We start from the raw sequence: 9,221 nt of genomic DNA, 5'->3' as shown, positions 1-9,221 counted from the left end.
GTGATTCCAGTTAGATGACATTCTTGAAATAACAAAATGATAGAGATGGAGAACAGTTGAGGCTTTGGCAGAAAGTAGGTCGTAGGTGAGACTAAAAGGAATAGCACTAAAAGGAGACATGGTGATGGAACAATGCTGTATCTTGATTGCCTTAATGGCTACACAAAGCCACATGTGATAAAACACAAATGAGTGCATGTATAAATGATGGACTCTAATGTGAATTTTCTGGTTTTGTTGTTTTACTATGGTTATGCAAGATGTCAGTATTGAGAGAGGTGAAGGGTAAATGGACCTAGGAGATATTTCTTTGGAACTTCCTATGAGGCTATGATTATTTCAAAATTAAAATTTTCTAAAGTAGACAGGATAGCATAATGAACTTCCATGTACCAACCACATGCCTCTACAATTATCAATTACGGCCAACCTTCTTTCATTTGGATCCCCCCTTCTTACCTCTCCCTGATATTATTCTGAGGCAATTCTCAGGTACCCTATCATTTTATCCACAAATATTTCAGTAAAAGCAAGATTTTTTTATACATACTTTTATTTTTATCCATAACCATAATTCTGTGAGTAATTTTAGCATGGTAGGCATCTAATTCCTGGATATTTTACCTTCTTATCAGGGTTCATTATGTCAATTCATTAATTTATGGATTTATTTATTTCCCTTAACAGGTTTTCTTTTTACATCCTTGTTTCCTTTCTTATCTTTAGGAGAATTCTTTTCTTTTTTTGATAATTTTGGCAGTTCTTCACATTTCCCCAGTCCTCTCCGTACCATTATTCCACGCCACCATGCCTGAATCTGAAAACAAGATAAACCCCAACAGCATCAGCTGGTATCACTGTGGACTCGGGATGGTTACATCTCTTTGCTGTGGCATGGGGCATTAAAAATGTGGAGAACAGGATAGGATTAGAACTGTACACCTTATTATCTCTCTTCTTAATCAGCCAGTCATCCAGGCAATTTTTTTAAAAAAACACTTAATGCTTTTATGTGCCAGGCACTGTTCTAAAGCATTTGGGAAACAGCAGTTAAATCCCAATGTCATTGGCTTTGTGGAGCTCACATTCCAGTGATGGGGAGATACAATAAACACAAGAGTGGGTCATTTTGCAGATGATGACATGTGTCAATTCACAAGCAAGGGGAACCGGGGGTGGGGGTGGGGTCTGTCCCTGTGTTCCTCCCTCTTAGTACAACACTGTATGTCTGCCTACGGGCAGGCCCCCCTTGTTCCTGGGATCCTATTCCCTCCCACCTGTGTAGGAGTATCCCTCCTCTAGTAGCAGACTCTTCAGACCTCCCAGGGTCCCCCATTTCTCTCAGAAGAAAAGCTCCAGTCCTTATAATGGCTTACAAGGTGCTGCCCGATCTGCCCCCTCCCTCCTGATCTCACTGACCTCTTAACTACTCTCCCCATGCTCACTGCCCCAGCCAAGGGGGGCCTCCTTGCTGCTCAGGTAGGGCCCCACCTCAGAACCTGTGCACTGGCTGCTTCCTCTGCCTGGAATGCTCTTCCAGTATGTAGCTGGATCACCCCTCCCTTCTTCAAGTATCTGATCAATTGTCACCATTGCCAGGAACTGAATTGTGTGTCCTTTCCCCAGCCCACATGCCAAATTCATATGTTGAATACCCTAACTCCCAAGGTGATGGTATTTGGAGACAAGCCCTTGAGAGGTGATGTGATCCGGATGAGGTCCTGAGGGTGGGGTCTTCATGATGGGACCAGTCCCTGACAGGAAGAGACACCAAACACTAACTCGGTCTCCCCTCCCCATCCCCTCTTTTCCCCCTGTCTCCCCACTTTTTCTCTCTCTCTTTCTGTCCTATGAGGACACCACAAGAAGGCAGCCTTCTGCAAGGCAGGAAGAGAGGTCTCACCTACCAGGCCAGCACCCTGATTCCATACTTACAGCCTCCAGAACTGTGAGAAAATGCCTGCTGGTTAAGCCGTGCAGTCTGTGGCGCATTGTTACAGTAGCCTGAGCTGACTGAGGCAAGCCATGCTTCCCGTGAGGCCTGCCCCGACCATCTCATGCTAATCCAAGCCCCCACCCTGCCCCCACACACACTTCTGGCAATCTCAGTTCCCCTTAGCTTGAGCTTTCATCCAACACCACTTAATCACTTTCTAACACAGGGCATAATTTTATGTTCTATATTTCATGTTTTCTTTTTCTTATCTCACTAAACTTTAAACAGCATGAGGACAGAAATATTTGTTTTGTTCACTGATTTATTTCCAATGCCTGGTACATAGAATCTCCATAAATGTTTATTGAATGAATGAACAAATGAATGAATGATATGGGTGGGGGTATGCTGTTTTATACAGGGTGGATCAAGGGCAGGTAGGAGGATGTTTGCGCAGAGACTGAACTTAAGTGCAGCCTGGAGTCTTGTGCGTGTCTGGAGGAAGCAGAGGGACAAGCCGGAGGTAAGGCCTGAGGCAGATGCATGCTTAGGCCTTGGAAAGACACCAAGGACCACGTTTGCAACTGAAGTGGAAATGGGAAAGAAGGGATGGGGAGTGAAAGCACCAGATCAGTGAGGGCCTTGATTTTCCAGGGGACTGTTACTGCCCTTTAGAGGCATTCTGGAAATTTATGGGGCTTTTTGATGTCTTGGGGTTTAGCAGTCTTCAATTATATGACATGCACCCCAGTCCACAGACCTTTCCAAGGGTGTGCAGGTGTGGCTAGCTTGAGGGCTATCTGGAAACAGATCTCCGATTTCCATACATACCCCCGATATATATCTGCCATAGCACACTTCTGGTTCTCCATCCTGCCTCCCACTTCAAACTGCCCCCCTGGCACACCTCCCATCCACCTGAATCTGACTAGGGTGTGTTGTCCTGGACTCCAAAAACCTCTGGGACTCCAAAAAGGGGAGAATTTTAAATAGTCGTATTGATGTTGGCTCTAAGGACTGCATAACTAATCTTTTTGCAAGACAGGTGGTTTCCAACTATTTGTCTTCAAGAAAACTGAAGGAAGTCCAGTTGATTTATCAGCTAAGAGTTTGTTATCTGATATTTTGGGATATAAACCTGGAAGAAGTTCAGAGACACTGCCATTTTTAAAACAATTTAAGGGACAAAAGGGGCTTCTTCCATTCTTGTGAACAACAAGTTTATCTATGTGAACTTTTCTCAGTGCTTATCTGTAAAATAAATAAGAATAGAACTGATACCAAAATCTGTCTCATTCTAGCAATATGTAATATTTATGCAAGGATATATAAACTATGTGAAGAAAGTCTCTCTCATTTGTGTATCCTATATACAAATATATCCCCAATATTTGCCTACCGGAAAAATAAATATCAAAATTTATAATAGGTTTTTGTATTATTTTGTTCAGTGTTATACTTGTAATATGGCTCAACCCAGAACATTAAAAACTCTATGGTCACAGAAAGAAATTAATTTAAAAATTTCATTTATATAAATATTTTGTTGCCTACAAGTATGAAAGGTGATCTATAAATGACTTAAAAATTATATATATTAAACTTAGGATCAGTTCTTAGGTGGAAGTGGAATGGAAGTGCAATTCAAGAAGAAAAAGAGATACAGAGTTTCTGCCTGTAAAATAAGAGCTTGTTCAATAGTAACTGCACTAGAGGGGGTAAGGATTTAAAAATATGGGTAACTGTTGAACCACTGGGTTATATATTTGAAACCAATATAAAATTGCATATCAATTGTATATCAATGAAAAATATAAGAGCTTGTTCAAGTATTTGTAAATTGATGTTGACTGATTTATACCAACTCATAATGGTATTTAGATTCCATTGGATACATTTAAAATATTGGTCCAACAGCTCTACTTTAAGATGTCAATATTTAAAATTCACTGGAAGGTAAATCCTTTGCAGTGATTTAAACTTAGTTGCAAAAATTTTTTAATATAAATTTTAGAATGTACAAAAGGGCACACAGCTTTTAAAAATGCTTTTAGGAAGTATCCAAAAAGTGTTACTTTCATTCTTTTAGTGTAACCATTCCTGTGTATACACATATTAAAATAAATATTTTAATATAAATCACTTTTCTCTTTCCTTTATGTTGTTTCTCAGGAATTATTTTGATTTATTAAGATTATGTATTTTGGGTAGTTTATCTTATCTATCAGTTTAATTGTGGAAGAGTAAAGGAGATACCACATGATATTTATCATAAAGAGGAGGGTGTTAGGTCTAAAATGGTTGAGGGTCTTGCCGACCAAAGCCTGACTCTTACTCCAGGTAAAATCAATCGATTTCAGCAAAGGGGTGGCAAGACTGGACCTACGTCTTAACAGCAGTGGTCTGACTGCTGAGTGGAGGGTACATAGCTGGGGGAGCAGTATGGAAATAGGGACACTAGTTAGAGGACTAAGCAGCCCTCCTGTGTGGGACAATGGGGGCTTGACTAATTGAATAGAGAATACTGAATACTGACTGACGCGGACACATTGCTGGCCTGTCTGGGGCGTCCTTATGTCTCTATGGTCTTGGTGGACAGAGGAGAGGGACAAGGCTTTTGGTCTTAGTGACAGCGCACAACTCTGGTCTTTAGACCTCTGCTCCATAAATGCTTTCGTTTTTAATTTTTTAGTCTTAATGTTACTGACTTTGTTAATTTAAGCTTTTCACCCCAGTGAACAGTCCGTGAATTTTAGGTCACTTTGGGAGTTGAAGTTTTGGTTTCTTTTGCCTGTTTGTTGGCTTCTTATCTGACATAGAAATAAGGAAAATAAAAGACAAAAATACTAGGATAATGTTAAAAAATTCTCTTGCTTAGGCCCTGTGGATATAAAAGTTAAGTAGGAGTCACTACTCAACAAAATGAGGTTAACATGTCAAGGACAAGGTATATAGATGTGTAAAGGGCCACCCACAGCATAATCTGTAATATATTTAACAATGACCCCTCTCTAAAGCAAGTGAATGTGTGATTCAGAATTTTTGCTGATTTTACCTTTGTTGCCATTGTTTTCATATTTCTTTTTTCCTTAAGGTATATCCATATGGCGTCATTTCCTTCAGCACACACTTCTATGTTGGGCTCTTCCATAGGGTTGTTCATCAGTGTCAAGACCTTTAGATGCACTAGAGAATCCAAATTCTCTGGAAGATGGGTAATTAAGTTGTCCTCAAGCAGTAATTCTTTCAAAGCTGAAACAATTTTTTTATGAGGGATTTATCTTAAGAACAAGCAAAAGTAAATGTGCATTCTTTAGCCCAATCACTTTGAATTGTCTGTTTCCTACTGTGCCGTGTAATAAAAGACACCAGATTTTAAAAGGCAAACTAAGATCTTTTTATAACAACTCCAAGTTGTTGGAGCCAGTGTAGATAAGTATTAGAGACAGAATAATAATAAACATTAAAGAAATCTGAGAATGTTTCATTCTTCTAGGGACCAAAGAAGGATACAAGTGTATGGTTAGGAGTATCACTAAGGAGGACTGTGCGCCAACCCCGTCTCTAATCTTTGGATGTCTTGTGGGCAGGCAACAGTTTGCACTCATATCCCTTCATCCTCCTTTCATTAATGAAGAATAGTGGTGGTTTGAAAACATATTTGTAAATCTGAAGATTCAGCACATTGTGGCAAAAAAACACTTTTAAAATTTGTCCCCAGTAGGAGCTCGGCAGAATCTTGTTAAGTAGATATATGGGTTGATGGATGTAAAAATAAAGACTGAGTTAGCCTAGTGGAAAATGTTTAAATATGAATCATATTATTTTTCGTGTCAATCATGTAGCTTCAAAAGTTCTCCCTTGCTGATTTCACCACTCTGGGTCAATACTTTTCCTTCTATTCAAGTGACTTAGTGACCCAATAAAAATGTACTGCAGGACCCCCAACTCCAGTCACTGGCATGTAGTAGGTTTTCAGTACATTTTCATTGGTGGGTAATAACTATATGAATGAGTGATATTTTTCTTAGCAGTTACTTACTTTTCTGAATAAACAATTTAACCTCCTTTGTGGAGCTCTAAGACGTACTGATCAGGGACCAGTGAGCCCTGTGAGGAGGTAATGGGATAGAGTTAAGCTCTCTAAACAGGGACTGGGCTTTAGTAAAGCAAGGAAGACTTCATCCTGAGGAATGCTGGCTCAAACTCTATTGGGTTGGGGCTTTACTAAGAGCCCTCACCTCGTGCTTGGCAAATGCTCTCTGGAAGTTGCTTAAGCAGATTGTGGCGACAGTCAAGAATTTCCAGATTAGGCATTGATCCTAAGGATACAGGCAGGTGCTCTAGGTGATTGTTCTCTACGTACAGCTCCTTAAGACTCTGAAATAACACAAGGGTATACCATAATGGATCTCATATAGATAAATGAATTATAGTAACCAGAATCACCGGTGAGTTCCCATGTTCTTTTAATGAAGATATTATGCATTGAGATAAAGAGGAAAACATATTTTAAAAGGACCATCACCAAAAAATAAAATTATTGAGTAAAGCCATTAGACATGTTTCCCATTTATGCAGAGAAAAGAGAACATGGAACTCTAATTCTTTATTTGTTTCAGAAGAACTTTATAGAAAAATAATTTGGGTTGTTTAACCACACATACCATTTGCTCCCTTTTAATAGCTAGTCATCTGTGGCAGTTGCTACAGGATTGTAATTGCCCCAAATATCAATCCAACATTGCCCAAGGAGAAGTAATCAAAACATACAGGTAATGGCTTTACTATTTTCAAATTCACTGGGTAAAAATTTCGTATTTGCATTTCACCCTAAGACTTTGGAGAGTGACACGACCTGTCAAGGAGCAAAATAATGAAAGGAATGCTATGAACACAGGGCAAAGGAAAGGAGAATTAGGACTAGGACCCCTGTGTCTCAGGGAAGAAGTACCTGTGCTGTGCATACTGTTACTCATCTTCAAGACTGGGGGTTACAAAGTAACCCACACCTACTTTATCATTATTAAGAGTACAGTACCAGGAACATGAAAAAATAACAATTCTCTAATGTATGCATCCACGAAGACACCCTGGTATGGCTACTGTGAATGAAGTTGTCATGTTTCGTTAGGATTTAGCACCGTAATGTGGGCCCATCTTCGGCATGAACCTGGTGCAACCATTAAATAAACCATGATTTGCCTGCCACCATGCAGAGAGAGGGGTCACATTGTCCCATCCAAAACCCAGGCTCCTAGCCATGTCACCTGTATACTTCAACTTCAAAACTATACAATTTTCAGGAGCTACTTATAAAAATTAGAAATTAAATGGAAAAGTGGTATGGCTTAATTTCTGCAAATAAGACATGCCACACCCCAAAGTGGAAAGGAGTATCGCATGACATAGCCAATAGCAATCACAATAAAATGATCTTTGGATATAGATCAAGGTTTGTTATGGAAACTTCAGAGTGTAATGACTGCTTATTTGGAGCTGGAAATCTAGTATGGATGATTCCACAGCCTGTGGGGACACTGCCATCGTGTTTTCTCAATAGCAGCCAACTTAGGAATCAATGGCCACATACTATGCCTGCTCATTTGGGGAGGCTTACCTGTAGTTTACTAATGTCTTCTGGCAGATAGGTGAACTTGGCTCCCTGATCTTGCCCAATGTATAATTTCTCTAAAGTCTGTAAAGGAAGGATTTCTTCTGGAAATGAAGAGAACTGGTTTCCTGTTAGTCCAAGCATCTTCAGTTTTGAAAGTGAGCCAAACTCTGGAGGTAACTAGAAGTATTTTTAAAAGATGTTTCAGGTCAAGATTATTTTTAACAGTAAGAAAATTAGTTGGGCTTTTAGTTTTGAGGCATTTGTTGAACAAAAAGAACAATTTAACAATTCCTACGGATGAAAAGTTTGCACATATGTTTATAGATTTAAAGTCTGGAGTTCCACTTGCCCCTCAAGACTCTCTGCTCTTTGCTTTTATGCACTGCTTTAAATTGGAACAATTTTTAACCTACTTTATTGTAAATTTTTGAATGTAGTGTAGCAAATGCTTTGCACTACTGAAAGAAAAAGTACTAAAGTTTTTAGTGTAGTATTGCAATAACAATATTCATAGTTAATTCAGTTAATGGAACTGATCAATTTGGAACTGATCAACCTCTGACTCTAAAAGTCTTTAACTCAGCAATTTTGAAACTTCAGTTGATATCTCAGTTGAAAGGAAACAGTGAAGACTATTACTTGTCATAGTCTGCCTTCCAACAAATAACAAGGCTTGGGTGTCCTGTGCAGGTATTAGGTAGGCATTTCACAGACTCCTAGACTTTCCCAACCTTAAAAAGGTCCTCTATTCTAATTCCTTAACATTGTGGTCAAATATATTCCATAGCTAGCCATCCTGCTCACATTTAAACACTACCTCCTAGAATGAAAACCTTGAATGTCCATTCGTTGGTGTCTTTCTGGATCTCTGGAACCACATGGAAAAATCTCATTCTTAAAATATGTGACAAAATCAGCCCTGTGAGAAAAAAGCCCAGCTATATATATCAACAGCTTCTTAACTCACTTTGAGCCACTTCTCCTTTATCTGGCTTTATTCCTAACTGGCAAATCCTTCCTCACAGTTTCCTGCTTTAGCCCTTGTCTTTCCTCTCACCTATGATTCCCTACTCTGCCACTCTACTTGTCACCAGAATGGCTCAGCTCAGCCTGCCCCCTCTACAGATGGGCGGAACAGGTAAATAATTGGTGAATCAGTCCAAAGGAAGCCTGAATAACCTACAGGTTAAAGTCTTACACACCTGTAATCTTCCTTAAGACATTTTTCTCTTTATTGAATAGGGTGAGGTCTTATTTCCTAAAACAGTAAACATTTCATAGCATTTTTATTTATTTACTTAAAAACATAACAACCTCAAAAGAAACTGATAGTTAGGGTTTCTTTCTTGGTTATTTCAAAACTCTTCATCAGGCATTTAGATTCCTTCAGTAAAAAGCACTTACAGTCAGTGCAGTCCAACATAAGGGGAAAAGAGTTGCAATCTAACTACTTCATTATAACCTAGTAATTTCACTCTTATTGCTGTTTACTTAGCTCATAGGTTGAGCTTTTCTTTTCCAAATCACATAGAATGTTTAAAGATTCTTTTACAGGATATTCAAGATCCAGTAATTCCATCATAGTCTTTTTTATAGTGGCAATAAATCTGGATGCACAGAAAACCTACAGAGCATCAATGAAGACAATTATTGCTGACAGCATAGCTG

General features: G+C 39.1%; 1 protein-coding gene across 1 annotated transcript in view; it reads right to left on the bottom strand.

Annotated features, from left to right (window-relative positions):
- Positions 1 to 556: 556 nt before the first annotated feature.
- The window catches only part of LRRIQ4 (leucine rich repeats and IQ motif containing 4), a 30,408-nt gene continuing 21,743 nt past the window's right edge, over positions 557 to 9,221 (bottom strand). Inside the window, exons 3-6 of the mRNA XM_036898359.2 lie at positions 7,557 to 7,730; positions 6,178 to 6,316; positions 4,992 to 5,188; positions 557 to 817 (exon numbers count right to left, since the gene is read on the bottom strand). Coding sequence (XP_036754254.2) covers positions 668 to 817; positions 4,992 to 5,188; positions 6,178 to 6,316; positions 7,557 to 7,730 — 660 coding nt within the window. The 3' untranslated portion in view covers positions 557 to 667. The remainder of the gene's footprint in view (positions 818 to 4,991; positions 5,189 to 6,177; positions 6,317 to 7,556; positions 7,731 to 9,221) is intronic.

The sequence above is a fragment of the Manis pentadactyla genome, chromosome 1 (genome assembly GCF_030020395.1).
Source record: "Manis pentadactyla isolate mManPen7 chromosome 1, mManPen7.hap1, whole genome shotgun sequence".
In the NCBI taxonomy this organism is placed as follows: Eukaryota; Metazoa; Chordata; class Mammalia; order Pholidota; family Manidae; genus Manis; species Manis pentadactyla.
The sequence above is the reverse complement of the archived record's forward strand: the minus strand, read 5'-3'. Positions and strand labels throughout refer to the sequence as shown.